This window comes from Chinchilla lanigera, unplaced genomic scaffold, assembly GCF_000276665.1.
Source record: "Chinchilla lanigera isolate Chin_1 unplaced genomic scaffold, ChiLan1.0 scaffold00037, whole genome shotgun sequence".
Classification (NCBI taxonomy): Eukaryota; Metazoa; Chordata; class Mammalia; order Rodentia; family Chinchillidae; genus Chinchilla; species Chinchilla lanigera.
The window spans coordinates 15,851,414-15,879,351 of record NW_004955438.1 but is presented as its reverse complement, the minus strand read 5'-3'; the positions used below and the strand labels follow the sequence as shown (position 1 = coordinate 15,879,351).

General features: G+C 53.1%; 1 protein-coding gene across 1 annotated transcript in view; it reads left to right on the top strand.

Annotated features, from left to right (window-relative positions):
- Prima1 (proline rich membrane anchor 1) overlaps positions 1–27,938 on the top strand; it is a gene marked incomplete in the record, with an annotated part of 67,844 nt that overhangs the window by 24,133 nt on the left and 15,773 nt on the right. The window contains 4 exon segments of the mRNA XM_013517273.1: positions 1,762–1,788; positions 2,234–2,241; positions 10,113–10,118; positions 18,763–18,780. Coding sequence (XP_013372727.1) covers positions 1,762–1,788; positions 2,234–2,241; positions 10,113–10,118; positions 18,763–18,780 — 59 coding nt within the window.

Genomic DNA, 27,938 nt, shown 5'->3' with positions numbered 1-27,938 from the left:
AAAATTACAAATGGCAAATTGTGTCCTGGAGCAGCTTAAGCAATAGGAAAGTTAGGGAGAGAGATGTCAGCTTTTTGGCTCATGTATCAGGATATTTCAGCAGCAGATCTGCTGGCTCCATGGTCTCAAATGATGGTGGTTTTGGGTCTCTCTCTGTTGTCATTTCTCCTGGGTTGCCTTTTCTCTCACACTGACCTCTGGTTCCAGGCTTCCAAATTCCAACAAGCTTACAGCCAGATAGCTTTTCTCTCCCGAGAAAAATCCCTGAGGCTGACTTTCAGTGGGCAGCTTGTGTCACATGTCCATTCTTGGACCAATCACAGAAGGCTTTTGGATAGAAGGTGCTGATTGGTCAGGCCTGGACCATGTGACCACTCCTGATCAGAGGTGATATATGGTTTATGGTCTCCCAAAGGAAACTCACAGAGAGGGCCTTGACCCAAGGATGAGGTCATGACAATGGGAAGAGAGGACAGGAGATGCACTCCCAGCCTGGCATGCCTCAGGACACATGAGGTGGATGAAAGCAGGGGCAGGGAGTGTGTTTTATACATTCTCTTGGTTCTCTATAAGCCTAGCCCAGACCCCTGCACACAGCAGCACCTGATACATTGTCAGAGCTGTGACCAGAGCCACAACATCTGCCAGTGGTGGAATATAAATGGCTATTATACAATCCAGAAGGAATTAGCTTTTCCAAAAGTCCCTATTGTCATTTCAACAGGTGTGTGTTGAGCACCAGGCGTGGGACAGATGCCAAGGGGGCCCACATGCCAGCAGTGAGCACGAGAGAGACGGCTCCTGGCCTCGGGAGTTCCCAGGCCCTCTGTTGTTCTTTGCAGAAAGTGTTCATGGGAACGTCCTTCCTGGCATCTTGTGCCAGGCCTATGCAGTCCCTCACCCTGCTCATTTATCTGATGTGCCTTACATCCGGCCACACATGGCCTCCTTCCACCTGGAGAACGTTTACAGGCATCTGCTCTGTGTCCAACCCTGTGTGTGTGAGTGTGTGCGTGTTGGGGGCACTGAGGGAGAGAGAGGCGCGCGGGGACTTGTCCTCATCGTGAAGAGACTGAGGGCCTGGCATAAGAGGCCGATTCCATGAGCACGGGTTGAGTGCCATCCTTGCCACTTCCTCTGTAGGACTTTAAGAAGGCTGCTTACCTGAAGGCTCAGTTTCTTCCTCCAGAAAATAGGTTCAGGGATTACTTTCACTTTACAGAGCTGAGCTGAGGATCCCAAAATAAGAAGTCCCTTTGAGAACTGGGCAGGTGTCTGTTGCTACTAGTCATCCTGGGGAGATCATTCTGCTGGACTTGGGGTATAAAGAGGTGCCGCTGGGGAGGGGCTATTCAGCCCCAAAGGGATTAAATAAATCCATGGTCATTCAAACAGGAGCATTTCTTAGCCATTGATGGCCTCAGCCTTGCCGTCTTTGTGGTGACGTCTCCTGCTTAGAACTGCAGGTTGCTAAGGTCTCTACAAGGAGATTCTGTGTTTTAAATGGATCATTCAAGTGTCCTCCTGTAGAATGCCATGATCATGACAGCAGGTGGGGAGGGAGGGCCTGGGAAGATGTGAGAGAACTCCCAGGGAGGCCTAGGCTACGTGGGGCAGGAGGCTGGACAGGCACCTAGGAAGGGAATGGATCTTGCAGAGGACTGGGATCCAGAGTCTGGGGGTCAGGCAGGAGACCCCTGCTACAGGGACGAGAGTCAGTAGGCTTTGGTGCATGTGTGTACGCACGCACACATGTGCAAGCGTGTGCTTATGTATGTGTGTGTAAGCGCACATCTACTGGTGCAGACCTGGAAGTGATGACCACAGCTGTCTGCAGGAATCCTGGATGTCCTCTGTGCAGCCAGGCAGGCCTTGCTCATCATGCACCAGCACCTGTGCTGCTCTGCCGCTCAGGTGACCAGCGTGTCCCTGTGTGCCCTGGACTCTCTGGTTTTAGCCCTGAAAGTCCTGCATCCTGGGAAACACCTCAGTGCTGATCAGACTGGGACAGTTGATCATCCTACTGCCTGGCACCCTCTGGCAAAGACGGAGTTTTTCCAAGTTATCTTTGTTACGTTCATTTTGGGGAGTTTGTTTTGTCTTGTTTTGTTTTACTAGGAAGCTTGCAAGGGCACCGGCTCCGCATTCTGCACCTGGGATTCATTGCATGGGGAGCAGGGTGGGGAGCGGGCCCTGTGTTGTGCCGCCCTGGTTCCAGTGGCCCTGCCCTCAGCCCCACCTGTAAAGGCAGGGAGAATGGCCATGGCTCGGTGACGCGGAAGATTCCTGCACAGCTTGTCCACTTGCTGCCCTTCTTTCTTCAGGCCCTGCCCTCATGCTTGGCCACAGTGACCCTTGCCCTTTGTACTCTCTTGCAAGCTGTGCCCTATCCAGAGGCACTGGACAGGAGGCCTCAAACCTGACTTCATATCAGAACCCCCTGCAAGGCTTGTTTAAGTGGGTCGCTCAGCCTCATCCCCAGAATTCCTCACGCAGTATGTTAGGAGCAGGACCCAAGGATCTGCATTTCTCAGACATTCTCAGCAATCGTGGGAGCTCACTTTGAGAGCCAGTGCCGTGGAGAACTAGTCACAGCAGGCGGCTTTGGAGGCAGACCCAGCCCTTTCACTCCCAGCTCTGTGACCCTAGGCACGTCACACCCCTCTCAGAGCCTCAGATTTCTCACTTGATCCCTACTTGGTGAGGGATTGCTGTGAAGGTTAGAAATTCTACAGGCCACACTGGGCAGAGCTGTGCTCAAAGGTAGGGTCACAGCACAGTGACACAGCCCAACTTCCCTGCCTGATACACTTGGGTACCAACCTTTGTTCCTTAACTACAAGATTTAGGCAAAGGGCTCTTCACTATTTGAAGCCTCGATGTCTGAATCTGTAAAATGGTGCTACTTACCATACCTGCTACATTTGGGTGATCAGGTAGGTTCCCTGTAAAGCTAATGCCATGTACAGCCTGGAATACAGTGAACACTCCATAAATGGTAGCTAATAAGAAATGCAGGTGACAACAGCTGTAGCACTCATAGATCATGAACCCTGTCAGATGGGAAATCCTGCAGGGTGCATAGACACCTTCAGGTCTTCAGCTGAGAAGAAAAGGTTTTCTGAGATTTCCACTTGTGTCCCTTCTGATGCAGCCCTTGCCGGGCTTGTGATCTTTAGAGTCCAGGGGACCCTGTGGGTGAAGATATTTCTAGAAAGGTGGGTGGAAGAGATCCCAGCAAAGCCAGAAGCCCATGGCAGCGCCGGGGCTCAGCACCCGGGCTTGCGTTATGAATGTCAGCAATGGCCCCTTGTCCCCGCCTGTGACTCAGAGAGCCATGGCTAGGAAAGGAGATGGTGTCAGCCTTCAAGGAACAGCACGCACACCCCCTGCTTCCAAGGAGGACGGGGCCAGAAATAGCTGCGGCAGCAGGGCGTGGGCCCGCATGGCCACAGTGCCTGTCTTCAAGTTCAAAGCACTGAGATAGATTTTATTTTTGCATTTATTTTATTCTTAGAAGGTAAGAAGACAGGTTAAGTGGCTCCCCAAAGGCCACCCAGCAGTGGTGGAGCCAGGAATGGGGTCACTTGGTCCCCTTCCTATGTGCCAAGGACCAAGCTTTAACAAAAAGAGACCAGTAGGGGTGTGGAAGTCTAGAATGTGGTTTTTGATTCACCTAGAACACCAGGGGAAAAAACAATGTTTAGTACCCTGTATTGCAGATGAAGCTCGCTTGCCTCATCTAATTTAATCTCCCAACACTCCTGGGTAATAGCTAGTGTTTTCTCTATTTCCGGGAGGAGCTCAGAGGTTCAGAGAGGGCAAGGTACTTGCTTCAGGCTGCCCTGCTGGTAAGGAAGGGGGGTAATTCATGTCCAAAGAATGACTTCCGACTGTTCCCCCTGCCTAATACACCTCCATCACTGGTATCAGCTTTGGGGACCCCCTTTCTGTGAATGGGTCTCGCTCCTTCCTGTCTCAGGACCTTTGGATATTCCAGTCTATCCGTCTGCCAGGAGTTGACTCATGCAGATCTCAGCTCCAGTTTCTTCCTTCTTTGGAATTTCCCCTGACTTCCTCAGAGGTCACATTGGTCCCTGTTCTGATTATTTACAACTTCAGGAAAAAAAAATCACCCCAAAAGTTATAACTCCCCAAGATGCCTTTTCCCTCACCATTCTGGGGTTGTCTGGCCTCCACCAGGCAGGTCTTTCATGCATCTGGAGTTCATTGCCTGAGGCTCAAAGGCTTTCTCTCTCATGCCCAGCAGCCCGTGCCAGTGTTGGTTGAGTCCTCAGCTGTGGTGTCCCCGGGGTCACCTGTATGCTGTGCCACAGTGTGAGCTGGGCTTCCTCACAGCATGGCGCTGGGTTCCAAGCTTGAGAGGCCTGTGGAAGCTCTGTCCCTTTTGATGATGTGGCTGAGAAAGTTACACAGTGTCGCTCGGACTGCGTTCTGTTCCTTAGCATCAAGGGACCAGGGAGCCAAAGCCCTCCTTTGATGGAAGAACATCAGGGAATTTGCTTACATCTTGAAACCACACTGCTCTCCATGAACATGAGCACACACGCGTGTGCACACACTGTGAACTTGTCATTTTCCTGTACAGCAGTTTCCCCACTTTTAACTATGTAAATAATGACTTGACCGATGCCAGGACCCTTGGCTAACTATGCCTAATCACTGAGTGTCTGCCGGGTCCCTAGTGATACCCCAGCTCCTGAGCACATGCTGGGCATATCGTGGTCTTCAGTAACTACAAATCCATTTCTTTCACTAATTGTTTAGAGTATCTACTGTACACCAAGCACCATGCTAGTTTCTCTGGCTCTGGCTCTTTCCAGCTGTGTTCTGGGCTCCAGCCTTTGAGATTCTGCTTTCTGTCTCCAGACGTGGTTGTACATGGGGGTCATGAAAATCCATCCCGGGCCCAGCCACTCCCTGTCAGTGGCATCTTTTGTCAGTACAGCCCTTGCTTGAGCAAATATCATATCCCAGGTGGCCTCAGTATCTCATGCTGGGACAACTCCTTAGCCTTCCACTCTGCACTAAGCACTCTGCACTAAGCACCCCAGACCTGGGGGTCTGAGCTCCCTAAAACCTAATAGTTTCTGGGTTTTAGTTTTAAGTGATATTATTTTTTAAGTACTGATTTCCTTCTCTTAGCCAATAAATGGAATTGTTTGTCTACCATTTATCTATTTGTTTGTAGCCTACAAATGTGAAAAGATTACAAGTTTTTTTAAGCTTATAAGTTTGCATGTAATTTAGTCTACACAATCAACCTTTGCTTCTTGATTTACTGAACACATATTTACCAAGAGGTTGTGCCATGGCAGGTTTAAGAGCAACAGAGGTGGACGAAATAGAGCCCAGTCGGGAGGTGGACCTGGGCCCTGGCTGCACAAGGTTCAGTAGGAGCTTTGCAAATGCCCCATGACAGCCTCACCCTAGAGGAAGGTTTAAAGCTGCCCCTGGTGACCCTCACATGCATCAAGATTGAGACTCTCACTAAACCCACAGGCGTGAAGTAGGAAGGGCGTGATGACCCCTTAAAAATGAATGGGTGGGGTAGGATGACCCTTGGATTTGAGGTGGGCTGCAAAGGCAGGGTCTTGCCCATCGGAGAGGTGGGGAGGAGCAGGCCTCTTCAGTGGCCCTTGGTGCCACCATGGGCACCAAGGTGCTCACAGAGTTTGGAGCAAGCTGGATCCTGCCTTCCGGGAATTCCCATTCTGTGTGGACCGTGGGCTTAGTACTGTGGTGGAAAGACAGCAATACACATCCCAGCAAGAGTGCAGCCGGGCCACCCAGGCACCTCCTGCGTGCCAGCTTAAACTTTTTATTAAGATAAAATTCACTACTTTGTAGCACCATTTTATAATAGTTTTCACTGGTTGGGCCATTCTACGCAAACATATAATTCAGGGACTTTTAGCGTAGTCATAAGTAGGCAGCTGTGCAGCCACCACTACTAATCCCAGCATCACCTCCAAAAGAAACCCTCTCCTTCCCAACACACCCTGTAACCACTAATCTATTTCCTGTCTTTGGATTTGCCTGTTCTAGACCCTGTACAGCCCTCTGAATTCTTGGGCCAGTGAGAAAGGCACCGTCAGCTTCAGTGTCCTTACCTCCCTGCTGGGGCAAAGCTTCTTTCCTTGGTATTTTGAGGCAGGACGGAGAGGGTTGAAGGTCAGTTCACTGCCTGGGCAGACAGGAGCTTGGAGGACAGCCTTCTTAATGGAAGGGGTCCTACAAAGGTGGGCAGGAAAGATCCCTGGCCAAAGACCCCACCTCCTGCCCTGAGCTGTGAGCCAATCCTGGCCCCCTGTATCCCTGGCCTTGGGAACATCATTGCTCTGCCCTGCCCAGTGCTGGTAGAGGTGCGGAGTGACACTCACCTTGGTACAAGTTTGCTGAAGGGTCAGCCAAGCCTTTTGCTGGGGTCCCTTTTGACTGGGTCCCACCCTAGTTTCCAGGCCATGGGATCTGGGCTTACAGGGTGTCCTCTTGCTTCCTGTTCCTTTCTGGGTCCACTTCTCTTCAGCAGCAAGAATCTGCAGTGAGACTTCTCCAGTTAAGATCCTGTAAGCCTGGGCAAGTCACCTATCTTGGCTGACCTGAACTTCCTCATCTGTGAAATGGGAATAAGCCCACTTTTATAGAGTTGCTATGAACATCCCTGAGCTTGAGGTGACCCAGCAGCCTGGGCTCCCTGTGCGTGAGTTCTCATATGCCAGCGGTTGTGATCTTGTGATTGCCGATCACTGTTCCCTTCTTGGTGCCTATTCTCTTCAGGATCCTTCTCTTCCTTTGACATTTAGAATGTGCCCTCTACCCAGAGGGTCTTGTCTTGTCATTTACTACAGAAGCTGGCCACCGCAGCATGAGTATGGTCAAAGTTTGTAGCCGCTCTGCCTAGTACTGGGCTCCAGGACATGACACCTATCATTTGTTCATTTGTTCATTCATTGAACATACCTTCTGCAGTGCAGGCACTGGACAGAGATAAAAATAGGAGAATTAATCAGCTTGTGCCTTATCTTTTACTCTTCATTTCTTCTTGGGCCCCAGAACATTCCTGGACGCCTGCACCAAGGGCAGGAGACTCTGTCTCTGCTTTCCATTTCCTTGTCAATGGGAAAAAGTAAATCAGGACCTCCGAATGGGTTCCCCACTGCACATAGGGATATAGATGGACACATTCACCTCTGGGCTTGAGGATAATTTGTTCACTGAATGTCACCCCGGCAGTGATAACGAGCTTTGACCCCTGCTTTATATATAGCTGTGTCCCAAGTTGAAATCCCTGGTGCCTCTGCAATGGGTGGCTACAAACTCACTTGGCTGTGCACCCTCGGGATGGGTGGGAAAGGTGGCAGCCCTGATGTGGATCGGGAACTCTCTGGATATCACCCAGTGCTGGCACCTGGAAGGCAAGATGCCAGCTTGCCTGGTGACAGCGCTTTGGGGATATGGCTTATCTCATATAACCACCTAGAAACATTGCCTCTTCCCTTCATAACAAGAGTTAATGAGTATCTCTTAGAAAACTGCTCGTTAAGAATCTGTAGCTACCAAGGTTGTGCAAGTGTCCTGGTTCCCTCTTGGCTTGTTGTTGGGAAGTGTGGCGGAAGATGCATAGCCCTGGGTGCTACGGACTTTCAGCTTCTTGCTTTCTTACCAGCTTCCTTCATGGGTTCTGTTTTGTCATTACTCTCATTACCTTTATGTGTTAATCAGCTTTCCATTGTTGTAACAAGATACTGGAGATCATCAGCTTTTAAGGGGGGAAGGTTTCAGAGGCTTCGGGGCATTGTAAGTTGTCCCTGTCAGTTTTGAGCCTGTGGAGAGGCTACACATTAAAGCTGGAGCACATGCAAAAGAAAGCTACTTCCTTCATGATAGCCAGGAAGCAAAACGAGAAAGAAGAGAGGGCCAGGTCCCAATATCACCTTCTGTATCCCCAGTGGCTTAACTTCTTCCCAGTAGGCTCCCATTTCCTGAAGGTTTCCACATTCTATGAGTGCCACAGTCTCATCAGGAAGCCTCTAACTAGAGCAGGACTTTTCAGGGCCATTCAAGAACCACAGGAGATAGCACCTCATTTTTTGTTACTAGTTAAAGGAAACTAGGAAAGCACAGCATTGGACAAGCATTGTTCACTGGGCGTGGACCTCACTTTCCTTGCAGGGTTGTTGGGAGTGCCAAATGGATTAACATGTGACAGGGCTCTGGAGAGTGCCCAGCGCCCGGTGACCCGTCAGTGTTAGCACTGTCATTTTTTTTTATTATTGTATGTTTGTAATGTATCCTAGTTACATTTGTTTTGGGGAATTGGTGCATGTGTATAGAATACTTTGATCATTTTTGATCCCTTTCCTCCCTCTCCCTCCCCTCCCCTCCCCTCTCCCCTGACCCCCTTCCTAGTTGCTAATGAGTCTGCCTTTTAATGATGTTAGAGAATTCACCTAGGATGCCCCACTTGTGCCCAGGACAGAGCAACCAGTCTGACTCAATAAGTTTCCGAACCAATCTCTGAGCACAGGGAGTGTTTATGTGTCTTTGTTCCCTGAGACAGCACGGGGCTTGACATGTGGAAAGTGCATGCCAAGTGTGTGCAGAAATGAATGCATCGGCATGGGTGATGGAGAACAGAGATAAACTCTCTGGGAAAGAAGGCTGGGAAGGCACTAACATTTTGGAAGAGCTTCTTCGTGGGAATACTTGGAGCCATGTGTTGGTTTGGGCTCCCGAGAACCAGATGCTGAGACAACGATGCCAGTGCAAGTGATCCCTTGGGGGGAGATTCCAGAAAACCTCTGTGGGGGCGAGGGGAAGACGGAAAGGACAGCAGCCAGCCAAAGATGTGACGTAAAGCCACCTACCATGGTGGGCACCTGAGGAGCTCTGGAAGATGGTGCAGAGCCTTCACCCTGGAGTCCCCCACTTGGGGAGGGACAGGGGCGTGCTGCTGAAAAGCAGGGAGTGTCCCTTCCCAGGGCAGAGAAGTAGCATATGCTGGGAGGACACCAGCAGCATCTGCTCCGGGCTGTCCGCTTCTTCCGCTGTGACTGCCAAAGGTGCACTCTCTCCCAGTTGTACTCAAATGGGTTCGTACCTTGAGGGGCTCCAGCCAGGAGCCCACCCCTCCCTGTCCTGCTAGGAGCTTGCATCAGCATTCACACGACATGGAGAAAGGTCTGAATGAGCGACAGTCTGCCTGCCCCACTTTGCTCAGAGGCTGCCTGCCCGGAGGCTGGGATGCCTAATTTGTAGATTTAAGGAGCGGTACATCACTCACCAACATGTATTCATTGAACAAATATTTATAGAGCCCCAAGCATGCCAAACACCACATCGCGGTCACCGGCTGAGCATGACGCAGGGCAGAAGACTCCATGAGCCACAGGAAGGCCCTGTTTCTTCTCCTGTAGAGGTGGAGGTACTTGTGACAGTCGGGGAGGGTGCAGGCCTTGTAGGCACTGCGGGTGAATGGGGGTCTCTGGAGGCCAGCAGAGCAGCTAGGGCGGAGACAGAGAAGATTCCTCAGGTGGAGGCTGCTGCTGGAGGGGGGGAGGGGCTCCTGGCAGAGGGACTTTGGGGCATGAAAGATCAAAGGACACAGTAAGCGGGAGAGCCTGGTGTGTCCTGGATTGAAAGCGCCCCAGAGGTGTAATGCGTGACAGCTAGAGAGGTGGGGACAAGGCAGGCCGGGCGGGGAATCACGGATTTAGTCCTAGGCCCGCAGCACTGGGCCCTGGAGGGCCCGAGGGGAGCACTGTGACCTAAGCCACAATGAGTGAGGGTGGCTGGGCCTGGGAAGGGGGCACTAAGGGAAAGGTCGGAAAGCAGCAGCAGCCCAAGGCACAGACTGGGGAGCTTTCGTGATTCAGTGTGGGGGAGGGAAAGGAGGCCTCCAGTGACGGGGGACTGCTGACAGGTCTGACCCAGTGTCCCCTGAGGAGGAGGAGTGTGACTGCGGAGGTTGTGAGTTCTGGATTTGTCCCTGGGCCTTGGCGGGGCCCCGGGACGGCATCAGCCATGGATCTGAGGCAGAGGGCTGAGCCCTGAGTGGGAGGGGGGCACCGGTCAGGATGGCACTGGAGCCGCTGGTGAGAGTGTGGGAGCAGGAAAAGATGGGCAGGGACAGAGTCGGAGGTTCTTGGGGTGAGGAGCGGCCTGGAGGGGAAAGGAGGGGAAAGGCCAGGGCAGGGAAGGAGCAGGGGACGGAGGGCTGGAGCAGCCACGTGCTGTGCCAGGTCACCTCGTCCTCCCTCCCTGGCTCAGGCCAGCGGGCCTGGCAGCTGCAGAGTGGAAAAGAATGGAGGAGGAGGAGGAACTCAGAGGCAGACAAACAGGTGGCTCCAGCTTGGGCCCAGAAAGGCCATCAGCGTGTGAGCTGGCACCATCTGGGGAAGCTTCAGGAGGAGGCCGAGCTCACAGTGGGCCCCGAAGGTGGGGAGGGACACAGTTGGGCCCCTGTGAGGAGCATGTGAACCAAAGGGAAGGGAGCCGGTGGGCACAGCCCAGCGTGACCCTGGGTCCCCACGGACAGTCGGTTGTTGTTGTCACAAGTGTGTGTGCTGAAGGGGCTTCAGAGGAAGAGCCCGGGGGCACCTCTGGGAGTGATGTGGGGCAGAAAAACTCATGTGGACATTTCTTGAGCATTTCTGGATTCTCGATGCTTGGGGTTCGCCTGGGAACAAGATAGATGCACAGCAGATGCGCTGGGGGTGGGGGGGGGGCCAGGAACCATGGGTGTGAACGGTGTGGAGGTGCTGGGGGCCGCACACATGGAGCAGGAGAGTGTGAGACGGGCCAGTCGGCTGGGGCCAGGTCACCACCTAAAGAGAAGATGGCGGAGCAAAGGTCGGAGAATAGGAGGACACCCCACAGGCTGGCACTGGCACAATGGCAGTGAAGCCTCTGAGGACAGCCAGGGCTGAGGCCGGGGTCGGGGGCTTACCAGGGCTTGAGGAGCAGCCATGGCTGGTGTGGCTGGAGCACGGCGGGAAATGAGAGCAGGAGAGGCACAGAGTGGCACCATTGCCGATCGTGTGCCATGTCCTCGCGTGGTGAGCTGGGATTGCATCTGAGGAGGGACACTCTGATGTGCTCCCAAAAGGAGCGCTGTGACTGCTCTGTGGGTACCACACTGTGGGGCTTGGGGCACAGGCGAGGAGAATGGTCCAGAGCTAGTTGTGGTGACCCAGGGGAGAGGTGATGGCTCCCGGGACCGGGTGGCAACACAGGCAGGTGACAAGACCTGCTGCACCTGTGAGTAAAGCAGGTCCTGCTGGGTGGTGTCCTGGTGGCGGGGACGCAGACCAAGGAGCAGAGAAGACAGCTGGGCCCTCCGCCACTCCGACCAGCAGCCACAGTGGGCATCCCCAGCATGGCCTCGGGATGGTAGGCCTGGCTGCGCTGGTGACAGGACAGAGCCATCTGGTGCCATCTCCCAGCCAGCACTTAGAGTGATGGCTTTGGTGCCAGTAGGACTTTGACTAAGCAGCCTATAAATGACCTGGTGTTGGTGATTAAACCGAGGACATGTCGAGTGTCCTTCCTGGGTCCAAGAGAGGCTTCTTGCACATCCGGGCCTCCAGGTGTGAAGCTGAGCATCTGGCGCTGTCGTTGTGGGCTGTGATGGGGCCGTGAAGCCTGGGCCTGTACCACCTGCGTCCCCTGGGGCTGCCAAACCAGTGTTCCCAAAGCTGCCTCTCAGACCTCCAAACTGCTGCCCAGACCTAGGCCCAGGGCAGAGGTCCCTCTGACCATCCTGGAAGGCTGTTTCTATGGATACAAGAAGAGATTCGGCGTCTGCAGGAATCACGGTGGGAGTTTTCCCTGAAGTAAATGAGTACTGAGAAATGATATAGAAAATCACAGCAAAGAGGCTCCATGTGCTCAGAAGCAAGAACCTTCTCTCGGTTTCTGCTGAAAAGTGCACAACCCAAAAATTCTTCCAATTTTCTTAGTCAAGAATCAAAGGCAACTAGAATCCAGACACGCTGTGGGATCATCACAAGTGTTCAAGAGATTCATTCACTCATTCACTCAACAAACGTCTACTGAATACATTCCCCGGGCCAGATGCTGAGGTAGGAGTTGGAGACCTGTGGGTATGCAGGGGTGAGTCCGGGGCTGAAATGGAGACTATGGAGAGGGTCCCACCTTCAGCGGAGAGGCCAGGAGCTGGCTGATGTTTGAAGGACGAAGAGGCTGGCTCTGTGAAGACCGGGTTACAGAACAGCACACACAAAGGCCCTGCTGTGGGACTGACCACCACAGTTCGAAAAACTCAAAGATCCTGTTGCTGGGCTTTGCGATCAGGGAGAGGGTGGCGCCAATGAGCCTGGAGAGGCGCACACCGAATCGCACAGGGTGTGGAGACTGAAGACTCACAGGCACAGAGCTGGATTCCTTCACAGTGCTCCGGCAAGCCATGACGAGAGTTTGTCAGAGGGCCGCCACTGATAGACTTAGGTCTTAAGACAATCCTGAGCAGTGAGTGGTTGGACAGGTTGTGATGAAGGCCTCTGGGGAAGCTGTGGTGTCACCCAGGGCGGCCATTCGGGGAAAAGTGGTAACAGTTCCCAGGTGCAGGGTCGAGGAAACCCCCTTGCTAAGGACGGGAAGGAGGCCCAGCGCCCCTCACGGGCATTTGTGGTCCTCGCTGTGGCAACCGTCTCTCCCGAAGACTGTGCCAGGATGTTGGCCTTGCTTGTTCCCCTTCACAGCCCGATTGACGGGGACTTGGTTTGTGCAGCCTCTGCATCCTGTTCTCCCGAGGTCTGGCCTGGCTGCACGCAGAGAAGGTGTCTGCTGGCCCTGACGCCTGGACTTGCCCGATGCTGATGCTGTCACCTGCTGGTAGCTTCTGTGTCTCCCACTGGTCCCGGAAGGACGAACCCAGTGAAGGTTCAGGTGCCTTGGGCCAAGCGGTCCTGAGGCTTCCAGGCCATGGTGCCCAGGCTGTGGCCTCTGCCAAGGCCACAGCAGAGTGGCAGACACTGGGTCCCTCCCGGATGCTGCTCTGCCACGGATGCCTCCCCTCCCTGAGGCCGAGGTTAGTACTGTCCCTGGCAGGAGAAGTGCGGGCTTGGCAGCTGGCACGCTGTGCCCCAGTGCACTTGAGATGCTCAGTTCCTCTTGCAGGTGCCCTCTCTCCTCCACTTCTCTCACAGTGCCCTCCTCATGCTCTTCTCCCACGTTCACTGGGCGCAGTGCCCTCCTCCATCACCCGTCCTCTTTTCGCCTTGAGCTGGCTTCATTCTGCCAGTGGTTTTCAAGCAAGGTAAAAGCGCTACCTTGGGTGTAGTTGGAAATGTAAGGTTTTATGGCGTTTTGGTTGGAGGATAAGTATCCCCAATATATAGTAGGCAGGAACCAGGGATGATAAATGTCACACAAGCAAAGAGCTGCCCCCCATCGTGCCAGCAGAGACCCTGCTGAGAAGCCAGCTAGCCAGTGAACTTTCTTTCCACACAGCCAGAGCTTAAGTCCTGACCTGGCGTCCTGTGAGAGTTGATTCCTTCCATTTTTGGAAAACTCAGTGACCTGTACTACTACTATGGAAGGCAATGACTGTCACTTTTGATGATTTGTTTCACTGTTGGGTGATAGTTTGGGGCTAATCCAGATTCATTTATGAATGATTTACTAACAATTTCACATTGGTAAAACATGAAAGACCTATCTCCGGTCCTCAGAGAGCTGGCAATCAGTATCACCTGTCTTTATGGGCCTTTTATGACTCCGCCAACTTGCTGGGAGTGTGGACAGTGGGTCCCCCTCCCCCTGAACACACTCCATGGGCATGTTGCATGGTCCTTGCTTATGGAAAACTTGCTATGTTTGTGGCAGGCTGAATTGACCCAAGAACATCATAGCCATGGCTGTTGACTTTCTGTTGCCTGGAGGATAGGGCTGTGTGCTTCACTTGAATGTTTGTCCTACTCCCTGTTTGTGAATATTTTATAGTCATATGTGGTCAAGAGTTTGTATTAGGACTTGGCCCTAATGCTTGATGATATTGTGATTTCCATCCTCATCTTCACTGGTTCCCTAGAGCCAGAGCCTGAGACAGGGGCTGGGATGGTCCATCTTGATTATCAATTTGATTGGCTAGAGAGACACCTGGGAGATTAAAACAAGCACATGTATGTGTAAAAACAAGCACATGTATGTGTGTGTCTGGGTGGGTGGCACATGGAGGCATGATCTTGGGGGCTGTATCGGTTCCCTCACTCCTTCCTCTCTGGAACGCTTTCCCTGCTCTCTGCTCCCTAGAGACCATATGAGTTGAGTATCTTTCTTTTCCGTGCCCTTTTGCCATGATGTTCCTGCCTTGCAGTCTTCAAACCATGGACAGAACCCTCTGAAACCATGAGCCAAATTAAACCTCTCCTCCTTTGAGTTACGGTTGTCAGGTATCTGGGACAACAACAGGAATTCTAAGCAGTCAGGGTTTGGGTGTGTTGTGACTGGGGGAGTGGTCTCAGGAAGAAGCTGCAGCGAAGTGGAGGAAACAGAACTGAAAAGGAGGAGGAGCCCAGCAAAGGCATGGCCTCAGCAGAATCTCCTACAGGGAGCTCTGGGGCGGGCGTGGCACCTGCAGGAAGTGTGCCTTGAAGCAAGGGGCAGCCCTGTAGGCCCCCACACCAGAGAAAGAGGTTGAGGGATACAGCAGCATCTGCTCCTCATTCCTCTGAGAAGGAAAAAGAATCTCCATGAAGCACAATGTACTTATCATGTTCTTGGCCTAAATATGGCAAAATTCAGTACAATAGGCCTACCAAATTTATCTTACTACTTTTGAGATTTTTAAAATATTTCTCTCCACTACCATCCCTGATTGCTTTTTAGTTCCTTTCCACCGAATTTTTCTGTTTCTCCCACAATGGAGCCCACTGCCCTGAAATGCCCTGCTCACCTCAGGGACTTGGAGAGCTTGGAAGACTCCACACAGAGGAACATCAGTCATCACAGGGCCTTAGACAGACAAATCTCTGAGCGATGCCCCACTAACTCCCTGCAGCCCCCACCCCCGGGCCAGGCCAGAACCTGGATTCCTTCACAGTCAGAAATACACAAAGGATTTTCCCCTCATCTCTGCAAGCGTTCTGCCCCTTACAGCCAGCAAAGCAGTTGATCTCCTTATTCAGCTGTAAGAGGCTTCCTTCGGGCCCCTTAAGCCCTGTGGGATTAGCCAGTTCTGATGTTTCCACCCAAGTGCTCATCCTTCCACGGCAGGAAAGCAGGGGTGTGGGCCTGAGATGGTGGCGGCGGCTGACAGGTATTAACTATATCTGTCTCCAGGGCACAGCCAATGAGCCACAATACTAATTCCTTCTTTCCTTCCTTCCCTTTTTTTTTAAATACATGCTCCACAGCCCATCCATCCTCCCTTGGAAGTTCTCCCACTGTGTGCTGGCTCAGGTAGCTCTGTCACTACTCAGAAAGTTTCTAGATTCCTTCCTCCCAGGGGTTTGAACCAGAGTGAACTGACAGCGTGTTAGGCTTTAGGGACATCTAGACATAGGTCATAACACTGACCAGATTTCCATACTTTATGGTTTGGGAGATTCTGGGATCGTGGATAGCAGCACAACCTCCCCTCATGTCCTAGCTAGGGGGCCAAGACCAGAGCCGGGAGGGCCTTGCCCAGGGATTTAGCTGCTGTGGTGCTTATTTCTCTTAACTGATTTTCTACAGCAGGTAGACACCGCTGGTTTCTGAAAGTGTCACTGTGTCTGAGGCAGCCCTCACCTCTGAAGCCCCATTAATGTCCCTGTCAAAGAAAAATGATGGAGCAGGAGATTATGTGACCTATGCGGCCAGCTGTCAGGAAAAATAAAGAGCAGATGGCAGTAGCTGAGAGCAGTAGCTGAGTTGTTGAGGCGCTCAGAGTCCACTGGATTTTGGAACAAGGTGCTTGAAGAGCTTGTGACTATAAGGCATTAAAGGGACAGAATTCATCCTGAGAATGATACAAAAATTGCTCCTCCATTTCTCCTTTGCTGGGAATGTTATTTCCCTTTCCCTCATTCTCGTGGTCTGTGGTGTGAATGAATGCAACACGCTGGTTTCCCAGGCTGAGCTGAGTTCTCACAAACTCTTTAGTTGAATGAGTGCTGTCATGTGCCCTCAGGAGGAGTAGGAGAAAGCTGGGGTACGGTTAGGGACACTCCCCACGGAAACTGGAGGACCGGAGTCAGCGGCCTTCCTCACCCGTGCTCCCAGCAATGTTAAAAAATCTGCTCTTCAAGCTGGGTCAAGACCCTGCTATTAAACTTCCGCAACTGTGGTGCTGGCCTCCCTTCCAGTAGGAGAGAGACTTTGGGGTCAAGTTGCCTGGAATCCCAGCTGTCCTCCTGACCTCTCCTTGTTGAGCTTGTTCTCGCTTCTCTAAATGAGGGCAATGGCGTGCGTACTTCCTGATGGATCAGGAGACTTGGATCAGGGGATGCTGGTGCCATGGTGCTTGACAAACACCAGCCGATGTGGCAACCGCTGTTATATTTTTATTAAGCACATTTTTAATACAAATATTTTCCTCCCTAAAATTTTCTGACACCTTAGGTGTTTGCTCATCTGCTGGCAGATCACAAGTAAAAAACAAAATGCCAGTGAAGGCTCAGAGAGCCTGGCACATCCACCCAGGGGTAACCCCATTGACATTTTGCATGAGCAGAAGCAGTAATGGCCTTGGCTTTGTATAAATTATGGTCATAACGTCTTTTATAATGGGGACATTACTCCTTGTTCACGTTATGGGATTTAGCATATCCTGAGGTTTGGCCTATACCCTGCGGCTTGGAGCTGTCCTGCCTTGAATAGGTCCAAATCCCCCTACTCTGCTGAGCCTGCTGGTTATCAGGGAGCGCTGTTTGGAGAGGGGGTGTCATCTCTCCAGTTAGGCCAGGCTGGGTCCTCAGCAGCCTTTCAGAAGGCTCTGTTGTTGGGCCTTCCACCTGGGAAAGATGACAAGCTTTAGGTGGGTCGGGGGGAACCTCCCTTGCTTTATACCCGACTCTTTGCCAGAGACGGGCCAGCAATGGGAGTAGTACCTGTTCCCTGTTCCCAAGTTTCTGCGTCACTCTTACCAGCAACCAGAAAAGGCCAGAGGCCACCATTTCCTACCCTTGCCCAGCCAGCCCTCGCCCCAGAGTGAATGGCTTCCTTGTTCTGGGATTTAGAATGAACTGGACTGTGGACGGCAAAGGCGCATTGTCTCCCGCCTTGACAGAGAGAATTATGGATGCCTTGGAAATAATCCTTTGGGTTCTTTTTGGACCCTGTTACGGACAGTTCTGCTGTGTGGCCTTTCAGTAGCCAGGGGTCATTCTGAAGGCACCTGGCTTGGATTCTTAGACTGTCCCAGCTGGAAGGCCATCAAGTCTAACTGCTTCCTTTAGCTGGGGTTGGCACGATGCACTCCAGGGGGAGGCTGAGTCAGGTTTGTGCTGCTGGCTATGCCTATCCTTTACACCCATGTCTACACCAAGGATAGGAACAAGGAAAGAGCCTTGGGCATTTTCTGGCCCTGTGGTTCCCAGTGGGGGACTTTTATCACCACAATAGCAGATAGTACCCAAGGTAGCTCTCTACAGCAAAAAATGATCCAGCCCAAAATGTCAGTAGGGCTAAGGTTAAGGACCCTGCTCTAGCCTATGTCACCGCTCCCACTGAGCAGAGACATAGGCTCTTGAGGTCCAGAAAGACAAGGTGACTTGGAAATTTCAAAGAATTTCAGCAACAATGATTGTGTGACCTCGGTCTTCAGAATAAACTGCATATCCAGACAGAGAACACAATTTCCAGGAAGGAGCTGGCTGCCAGGTGAGATCTGCTGCCCAGTCTCAGCATCCCCATCCTTTCGCTAGGCTGGTGACACAGAAGCTGTCGCGAGGTGTAGCGGTAGCGGGATTCTGGAGGGCCTCGGCCTGGCCAGGTTCTGCAGAGACACTGCTGCCCGTCATACAGAGTGAGGCCACAGGCGGCCCTTTGCTTTGTTAAGACGCAGTGACCCCCTTTTAGGTCCAGGTCTTGCAGTCACCGAGCCGTGTGGCTTCTGAAAACAGGGCGTATGTGTGCCAAGCACGGTGCTGGAAGATGCCCTGCCTGGCTCCCTTCTGGCTCATTAGAGCTGAACCTCGCCTCCAGCTGGGGTTCTCTTTGTCCCAGTGGTGGTGGCAGAAGTCTTCCTGCCAGAGGCTGTGACTGTGTGACTGTCCTATGAGCTCTATGACTTTGCTTCTCCAACTCTTAGGAGCCCTCAGTTTTCCTCTTTATAAAATACAACTAATAACTCCTAGCTTTCCTGTTTTAAGGGGAGTGGATGTGAGAATCAAACAGGGCTGTCTAAGAAACACATGCTTCATAATAGAGAGCCCGGGTGGCGTGATGTGACCCTCTCACTTTGCTTTCAGTGTGGCGAGGAAAGGGCCCGTGGCTGCCTTTCTGGAAAGGGACGCAGAGCATCCCACCTCCCAGCTCTCTGGCCCAGCGCCGCCAACAAACTTTCCTCCCGATGGGAACGAGCCTGTGTTGTCCCACGTGGTGGCTGTGTGCTCCACATGGCTACCGAGCGCTGGAAACACAGCTGGTGTAACGGAGAAACTGAATTTTTAGCTTTTTTTAGTTTTAATTAATTTGAATTTCAGTAGTGGCTAGTAGCAGCTCTGGACTGTCTGTATGGGTTGTTTTTCTCTTTAATCCTATGGTTTTCTCCCAGCATCACAGATATGTCAGCCTCCTCCTCCTCCTCCTGCTTTTTTTCCTCTTCTTCCTTTCTTTTTCCACAAAGACCACCTGAGCAGCAGGGATTTTCCTCAGCGGTGTTACTGTGCCTTGTGATCCCAACCTGAACCAAACTCAGTCTCCGCTTCACTCAGCAGGGACAGTTTAAACAGGGCTTGGTCTCTGTGTGGATGGGAAGGAGTCACCCACACATAGCGTGTTCACACCCGTCTCCGTGGGGTGGAATTTCAGCTCAGTCTCATGCTTTGTAATGCAGACCAGGGGCATCAGTACCTTCATGACCATGTCTGGGTTTCCTGACGTGGAGCTTGTCCTCAAGCGCTGACATGAGGATTTAAAGCAATGCTCCCAGGGGAGCCTGAGACAGCCTAGGAGATGGGAAGGGCAGGGAGGAAGCCGGGTCCCACCAAGGCAGTGGTCCCCAGTGGGTGGCAGGGCTGGACTTCCACACTGGGCACCGTCAGTCCCCATAGAAGGATTGAGTTCCCAGGCAGGTCCAGTCTGCGCTTGGCCTGCCAGCAGCCCCAGTGTGTTGTCCCAGAGAAGGGCTTCAGGTGCCAGGGAAGCTGGTATGCGTCTTTTCAGGTGACACTTCTATATCCAGAGCAGTGTGCAGCCTTCCAGGGAGGTTGCTGCCCTGACTTCCACCCAAAAGCTGCGGCTGCCCCAGGCAGAGAGAACGGCCCTCCCTGTGATGGGTAGGAAGCCAGGGCCTGGGAAGTTTGAGTGCTTTATCTGGGGGTCACCTAGCAGGGGTGCTGTGGCCAAGTCAGGATCCAAACTTGGGCCCATCTGTTGTCTCACAGTACTGTCACTGTTAAAACTCCCGGGCAGGGCAGAGCCCTGTGCCATACACCTAGAGTCTCCCACCAGGGACTTTCTAAAAATAAAACAGAAGGAGTGGACTGTTTACCTGCAATATATAAATTTGAGACATAATTTCAGTGTATTCTCAGATCTCTCTGCTACGCTTACCTAAAAATCCTAGGTAAAAAGCTCTTTCAGGGGAAACACACTTTTGTAAAGGCCAGATGGTAAATGTTGGAGTCTTTGCAAGTCACATAGCTTGTGTTGCAACACTCAACTCTTAAAGTGTAGCACAAAAGTAGCCAGAGACAGTATGCAAACAAATGGCTGTGGCTGTGTTCCAATAAAACTTTATTTATAAAACAAGCAGTGGGCCATACTTGCCCTTCAAGTCAGAATTCGTAACCACTGGTTCAAGTTAAACCTCAACTTCTCTTCAAAATGATTGCAGCTGTTTAGACACAGCAGATTCTACTGGGCATTCATGAGTCTCCCGTCTTCCCTTAAGAGTCTTTGGGTAGTTTTTGTTGTTGTTTTGTATTTAGACAAATTCTTATTATATGTCCAGGCTGGCCTTAAACTCATGATCCTCCTGCCTCAGCCTCAAGAGTGCTGAGATTATAGGATGCACCAATGCGCAGATGGTTAAGAGCCCTTTTGAAAGGGAGGGAGCCACCCAACATCCATTGGACACCCATAGGCTCTTGGAATCTGCTGGGCATTTAACGTGAACATCAGGAACGTTTTCCCACCTCAAGATCAGGGGCCTCTCATGAGTCAAGATGAAGTCATTACTTTTAGTCAATTCCCACAGGCTCCCCATGTCAGGGCATTCTCAGTTTTTGTTTTATGGTTTCCTGTTGTTCCTCCCTAAGGCACATGCACAGTTAGGTGTCTCAGTGAGGTGGGAATCACAGACTGCATTTCCTTGGTGATTAATTAACGCTCATCTCCAGCAGATTACTGGCATCACGGAGGCAGGGCCCATCTGCTTTGCTGACCATTTCGCCCATGTCTAGCACAGAGCATGGCTCAGAGGCACGGGCTAGACCTAGAATGAGAGACTCAGGCCCAGGAAGGCGGGGGTCCAGTGTCTCCCAGAGTTCTCTGGATGCGGCACCGGCTTGTCACTTCCTGACAGCGCTGCTTCCCTGTCCTGAAGCCGGTGTGTGTGGCCCTTCTGCGTGGCTGTGTGGAGGGAGTGGCAGGCTTAGCAGATCTGGGGAGGGGCCCAAAGGTTGAGACCACTGAAAGCGAGTGGATGCCATGGAGTAACAAGTCTTTACCTTCAGGAGCTGAACAAAGAGGGCCATTGGGCACAGGACAAGGGGGGATGTGTTCCTCAGTCACCACCAGAGGCATAATTAGTTTTACCAGCCAGACACCTGCTGTTCTGGGTTGCTGCCCTGACTTCCACCCAATAGCTGCGGCTGCCCCAGCCAGAGAGAAAGGCCCAATTGATAATTTTCCTTTCCTGATTAGGCACAGGAATGATGGAGACAATTAATAATGTGTTGGGTTTTTAAAATGCCCCCGCAGGACCTGAGCCTGCAACAGGGCCCTTGATGGTGAGCAGCCACAGCACCACGACACTGGGCTCTGTGCCCAGAACGCCAGGCAGAAATAAATAAACCAGAGCATAGGCCTCAGGTTAGAGCCACAGCTGGAGGGTTCAGAGGCCCTCACCTAGGCAGCAGGCTGGGTCCGGGCCTCCAGGGAGCGGGGACAGAGAGGCCTGGATGCCTCCATTCTATCCTTTGCTAGCCAGGCCAGGCCAGATAGGCCCTTTCCACAGGGCCACCTCCTCTGCCCTCCCTGTGACACCCTCTTCCCCTGCCATGCCGTGCCGCTCCCTTGGGTCACCTGTCTTGTTTTCTCTAAAGGGTTTCCTTTGGCAGCTTGTACCGCTGTAGATTTGCTCGCTTGCCTGTTTTTCTGTATATTTAGTGGTCAGAAGTTGGCTCTGGAGCCAGACTGCCTGGGTTCCAACCCCAACTTAGGTGAAGTTGGGTAGCAGTTTGTTTGTGCCTCAGTTTCCTCGCCTGGTCAGACACTGTCCTTGCACCCTTGGGAAAGTCTGCAATGCCACCTCACCTTCTGGCCTTTCAAGGCCTCCAGGCCCAGGGCAGTGTCATCCCTTTCTAGTCCCTGCCCGTCAGCCCCTTCCTGGTTTTCAGACCCGCCCGGAGCCGCCATCTCATCCCGTGTGCTTCCCGTAAAAGCAAGGAGGTGATTACCAGAAGCCCCCAGCAGACTTTTCCTCTCCTGACCCTGACCAGAACTACATGACCCCTAAGCCACTTCGAGGCAGAAAGACTGGAACAACCACGTTGAGCCCAAACCTGGACCCTGTGGGTGTGGGGGGTACAGGAGGCGAACTGGGGTTCCACTGGGGAGAAGGGAAAGGGCATGATGTACAGCCAAGGAGTACCCCCACTCTCTGGTTGGGTTCTTCATTCAGCCCCTGCAGCAGCAGGGGGTGGCTTCCTGTTGCTTCCCAAAACCTGCAGGGGGTAGACCAGAGATGAAATCTAACAGATTGAATGACCTGCTTGTGTCAGAGCCTGGCGTCCTGGTTCAAAGCCAGCGTGACAGCCACTTTGCTGAACTGGGCAACTGGTCCCCCAGGGAGCAGGGGCAGCCAGGTGGGGAGGCCATGAATGACCCAGCAAGAACCAGCATGGGCCAGGAGTGAGTGAGAAGCAGCACGCAGAAGAGGAGTGGAGGAGGGGGCTGCTACTGGCCTAGTCCAGGTTGTGATCTGAGCCCGAGCGGAGAACTCCTAGGGAGGCCGAGGCAGCCAGGGCAGCCGTCGGATGTCCAGCTCAGGGGTTGTGTCTTGAGCAACCCAATAGGGATCAAAAGGCTTCAAAAAGAGAGGAAAGCACTTGAACTGCTTCCCGAGGCAATCCGTTTACTACACAAAAGTTGGAATCACCACAATGACAAGGAGGTCGCAGCCTCCCGTACTTTAGCATCCCAGGCGGGGTCGCTCCATGGGTGGAAGACACACAGGAGCCATGTGTGGTGCAGAGGTGCTCACACGGGGTCACCAGGGCTGCCTGAGGAGTCCGGGTGTATCCGGATGGTCACTAGTCAGTCCCGCAGGGCTTTGGTCTGAGTCCTGCAAGCACTATGCATCTCAAGTAGTGGTCCAAGACAGACCACAAAGGTTTTGCTGCCAGGGTTTGCGTGCAGTTTCTGAAGGTGTGTGCCGCCGGGTATCAGAGTCTTGCCCTCGGGGGTCCACGTCTGGAGTTACCAGCTTGGGGTGTTCAGGGTGCCCTGGCGATGGAGGTGCTAAGGTGCGTTACTTATATAACAGGCAGCCAGGCTGGGGGCGAGGCTGGGGCATCTGGCACATGATGCCCAGGGGCAGCGGCTGAGAAGAGGCTGAAGGCAGAGATTTAAGGGCTACTGATGCAGCCGTGAGGGTAGAACCAAGGCCCTGGGCAGCTTTCCTGGGAGGCTCAGCAAGGGGCTCAGCCTGGCCAGCCCTTGTAGTTTGGGCCACTCTGGAGAGCAGAGACAGCCCTGGTGGCACACTTGGTTGGTCTTCTGGCTGAGCCCTAACCAAGGCCTTGAGGGTGTTTGTGGACCACCCCTTTCCCTGTGAGGTTAGTGAAAACCCAGGGTGTTGAGCCATGGTACCCTCCAACTCACCCAGCTGCGTGGAGCAGGAGCGGTTCCTGGATGGGTGCGAACAGGGGAACTTCCAGGAGGAAGAGGGGTGGTGGAAAGGAGGCAGGTGGCCTCCAAGGCAGGCCAGCCAGGCACAATGTCACCTACTACCAGGCACCTGGAGGCCAAGGGCACCATGTAGCCTGCAGTGTTCACAGACAGCCTTCCCCTGCAGAGTGCGGAAGGGGTACCCCCAACCACCAGGCACCCCAGGCACTCTGCCTTCCATCTGCAGAATGAGTAGCTGGTGGCTTCCTACTGGCCCCTGATTTGAGGGAGGAACTGTGAATATTCATGGAGGGGGGCCTCTGTGCAGGACCCAGAAGCCTGAATCAGAGTTCCAACAGCAGAGAAGAGGGTGAGGGCCTCCTGAGGCCCAAGGGATGTGTGCCCCAACCCTGTGCTTGGGTACTTCACTTAGTACCCTTGCTGCAGTAGGAAGCCACCAGCTTCCCACCCAGGCGACACCATGGCCATTTCTGACTCCTCTCTAGAAATGAAGGCTGATCACGGAGGCTGCCACAAGCACCAGGGTCCCAGGTTTATGTGCGGTTCTCAAGTCCAGCTCACGCACGTTGGTACCTCCGGGGTCAGAAGCAAGTGCACAGCCCCACACCCACGCTCTCCCAGAGCCCCGTGGGAGGTGGATGCCCTGGCACAGGCCTCCCTGTGGATGCCCTGTGGCCCTGAATGGAGAGCAGCGGCCCAAGAGTCAGTCCCTTGTGTCCAGAGACAATGGGCCTCTGTGTGGAGAGGGGCTCGAGAGGGGAGCGGCGCCCCACCCCACGCCCCTTCCTTAGTGGACACAGGCTCCGTATCACACAGCCCAGCCGGCCCAAGGCTGGGACGCAGAGTCCAGGCAGGGAGAGGGCTGCCAGCCCAGGAGGGACTCCTGAGAAGCGCATCTTTGGGGTGCTTCGGGACAGGACATGACTCCGGGCGGCGGACCTTGAGGGCCTGCATCTGGCCCTGGGAAGGCTCCCGCCACCTTGCTCCAAGCCTCAGTGTCCTCCTTTGTGCAGAGGGTCTATGAAACAGACCTGGCAGCCCAGTCTTAACTCCCAGTCCCACCGCTGTCCTTGCGAGCCGCACGAAGCCAGGAGGGTCTTGGGTGAGCCTGTGGGGGCAGGGACAGAGGGTGAGCGTGGGCCCTCTCATGGATGCTGGGTGCCTGAGCTCACGCTCTTCCTACACAAGCAGGACAACTTCCTAAAACTCTTCTTAAGGGTGGATGGGAGACAGAAGTACCGAGAGGGACCCTATAATCCTAAAGACCTCGCAGCAGGGCTGTGTGGCTCCTGTCACCTCTGCCTAAGGATGCCACGAAGCCCATAGTCATACCACGACACAGAAACAGCTCCAGGCCCAGCGCAGCCTCTGTCTTCAGTTTCCCGTAGGAAAGACCAGGTTCGTCCTGTCTGGGAAGCAGGCGGGTGGACGTTAGCACCTGAAAGAGACAGGGAAAGATTGACCCACCCAAGACTTTGAAAGGAAGGCGAGGTGTCTAACGCTGTCCCCAAGGCCTAGAGTGTCCCAGCAGTGCTTAGAACTCAGACTGTGCTCAAGAAGCTGGGTGCCACACCAGCCTGGCGACATCTTGAGGTGGCCACCCAGAGGGTCAAGAGGCCACCCGTGGATAAAGCCTCCAGTTCAAGGCAGAAACGTGATTTCACAACAAACAACACGGCCATCTCCTTTCCTCTAGAACCAGGCTGCGTTTTGCTTTATGTTGCCAAAGGGGGCTGTTTCCAGGGCCTTTGCTGTTCTCCCATTGGTTCATCCCTCACTCACCGCCCTCTGTCAGTCAAACATCTGGGCACAGCTGCTCTACAACAGCTGGCTCCGCCTATTAATACATGTCCAGCCGACTCAGTGCTGTCACAGGCCCCGGCTCTGTGCCGTCACTTTCCCCACTGCAAAGAGGAGACTGTAACTGGGCCATGCACTGTGCCTGATCGGGGCCCTTGCAGCCATGGTGGGAAAGTGATGATTGCTACCATGGATGGAACCTCATGGTCTCGTTCATAGCTGCTAACGCCCCCGAGGAATATAGGGAGAGCGTTCATCACCAAGGGCTCTCGGGACCACACAGTTCTTCTGCGGCCTGGGACCTGGGGTGAGTCCAAAAGGTCGATGCCCAAATCTCCTAGGCCTCTGTGGCCCCCGCCTCCCTGAGTACCCAGTCAGTCATCCCCACCTATACACCCCTGGTTCTTCCCCAGGCACCTGTGGGCCGTCTGGTCTCTCCCCTGTTTCCTCTGTGGCACTTGCCACAGTGTATAGTCGCGCGCCATTGGTGGTTAGATGTGGTATGCTGGGGCTTCCTCCTCTCAGAGGTCGCTGGAAGGGAGGGGACACATCTGTCCTGTGCGCTCCTGGATTCTTGTTTTTGTAGCTCTACTGCAAGACTCTCTCAAGGCAGCACGCTGGCCTCTGGTTGGACACATCTCACTTGTTTCTTGTCTCTTGGGGTCACTGTCTTTGTTGCCTGATGTCTACTGTTTAGAGAACCAGTGTCACGTATCCAGTCTGTTTTTCAGTTCACCTTGGCTGGAAACAAAAGTTCTGAAGCCTTCAGCAGTGCATTTCCTAACTGAGCAGACGCAGCTGCTCAGGGGCTGGGTCCTTCGAAGCCGCCCTCCCTGCCTGCCGGTCTTGCGGTCTGTGCAGACGGCAGGAGTGTTTACTGAGTGCAGCAGACAAAGCTTCAGGGAGTCTAAGCAGAGAGGGGGTTGTGACCCCTGCAGGGCCAAGACACTGCTGCCTTCCTGTCATGTTCAGAGGGAGTGACAGAGAGCTCGGACTGGCTGGCACTTGGCACTCTCTGACTGTCTCAGCCTCCACTGTCTGGCCAGCTGCCCCTCACTCAGCCTCACCCTCACTCCTAAACCATCTTAGCACCCAGGGCATCCTCTCCCAGCCACAAGTGACTTCACCTTGCTTGTTAGCAGTTCGTGCATGGCTTTTCTTTTGGAGATGCCTGGCTCCCTGAACGTGAGGGTCAGATCTTAGTCCACTTTGTAAAGATCCATAAGGCAGCTGGTGCAGGCCTGGTGAAGCCAGAAGATATGTCTGATTTATCTTTGTACTCCCAAATCCTAGCACAATGCTGGGTACTGAGCATGCTCAGGGTGTGTCTGGTGGATGAATGAATGAATGAGCACCTTTGGGATCTGTCTTCCCAAATATGAACCAGCAGATGCCTGCACCATAAGCTGTCTTGTCCCCTCTGGGGAGAGATACTGGCAACACCCAGCACTGAGGGAAATTGAGGTAGGGGCGGGCCTAGCACACAGCCCAAAGGCTGTGCTCACTCTGTCCCCTGGGAAAGCTGCTTCTTCATCCTGAGCCTCAGTGTTTATTCTCTACTGAAAAGACACCTCCCAGCCTTCCTCCAGCTCTCGCGTTCTCAAATTGACTCAAGCAAAGATAAATAAGGATGCGCCTTTGAACACAACAACTGACTTCCTGAGCAAAATCCAAGACTTATGCCTCGACTGGATTTCACATGCTTCCCTGCTTTCCTGTCCATTAGCAGCTCTGCCTGGGGTTGTTTCCTTCCATGCACACAGTGATCAGAGCACTGCTGGGTATCAGAGGACTGTCTCAGCCAGGGCTCCCTGCTTTGCAAAAGTGATCCTGAAAAGAATAGTCCCACCCTGTTAATATAGAATGTGTAAGACAAAGAGGCCCTGAAATCTACTACCAAATTCCAGGTTGATGGAATTTCTGAACAGGGACCCTACTGGCACTTTTCTGAAAGGACAAGCCTACCTTATATGGAAATAACTAGCTCATTGTCATTAGCATCCCCAGCTGCTGGGATTGCTCAACGTGCTGACCAAACCCACATGTCCAAGAGCTACTGACTCGCTGGGCGTGGTGGCGCATGCCTGTAATCCCAGCACTCGGGAGGCTGAGGCAGGAGGATTGTTGCAAGTTTGAGGCCAGCCTACGCTAAAAAGTGAGCTCAAGGCCAGCTTAAACTGCATAGTGAGACCCTGTCTCAAAAAGTCAAAAAAATTAAAATTAAAAAAATAAAAACAAGAGCTACTGACTCGAGGTGCAGCCCCTGGCTATGACCACAAATGGGTAGATTTATTCCCCACATGGGAATGTTGGGGAACTTTCCCGGGCTATCAGTGGGAAGCGGCAGCCCTGGGGACTTGCCCAGAGGTGTTACAGCCTGAGGAAGAGTCATAGAAGCTAACACCGCTCCCCTGGCAGCGAAAATAAGGGGCAGAGCTTTGGAGTATGGGACAAGTGTAGGCAGAGAAGCCTCCTGTGATCCACTTGCATTTCTGAGTCCCATAGTGGCTGCTGCTGTACAGTAGGTGAACCCTGGATCTGTGCTGAGTCACCCTGGGAATATTCAGGCCAGTCAGGAGCACCCCCAAAATGGGGAATTAAGGGAGGACCTGGCTTTATATTTCACCAAGAAAAGCACTGAGCAAATCTATCGTTGTCAGGGAAATGGGAATCCTTTTGGCGTTCCTTTCCTTCATTCTAGAGTTTATTCCTCTTGTCAACCCTGCGCGCTGCATCTTTTAGGTGTTGGGGTTTGGACAGGTGTTGGAGTTGCAGAGCAGCCCCGTGGTGTCCCTGTCCCAGCTGATTCACAGAACGCCTTGCTGATTCTGCTCAGGCTCTGTGAAGATCCGAAGTCCAACCCTGGGGAC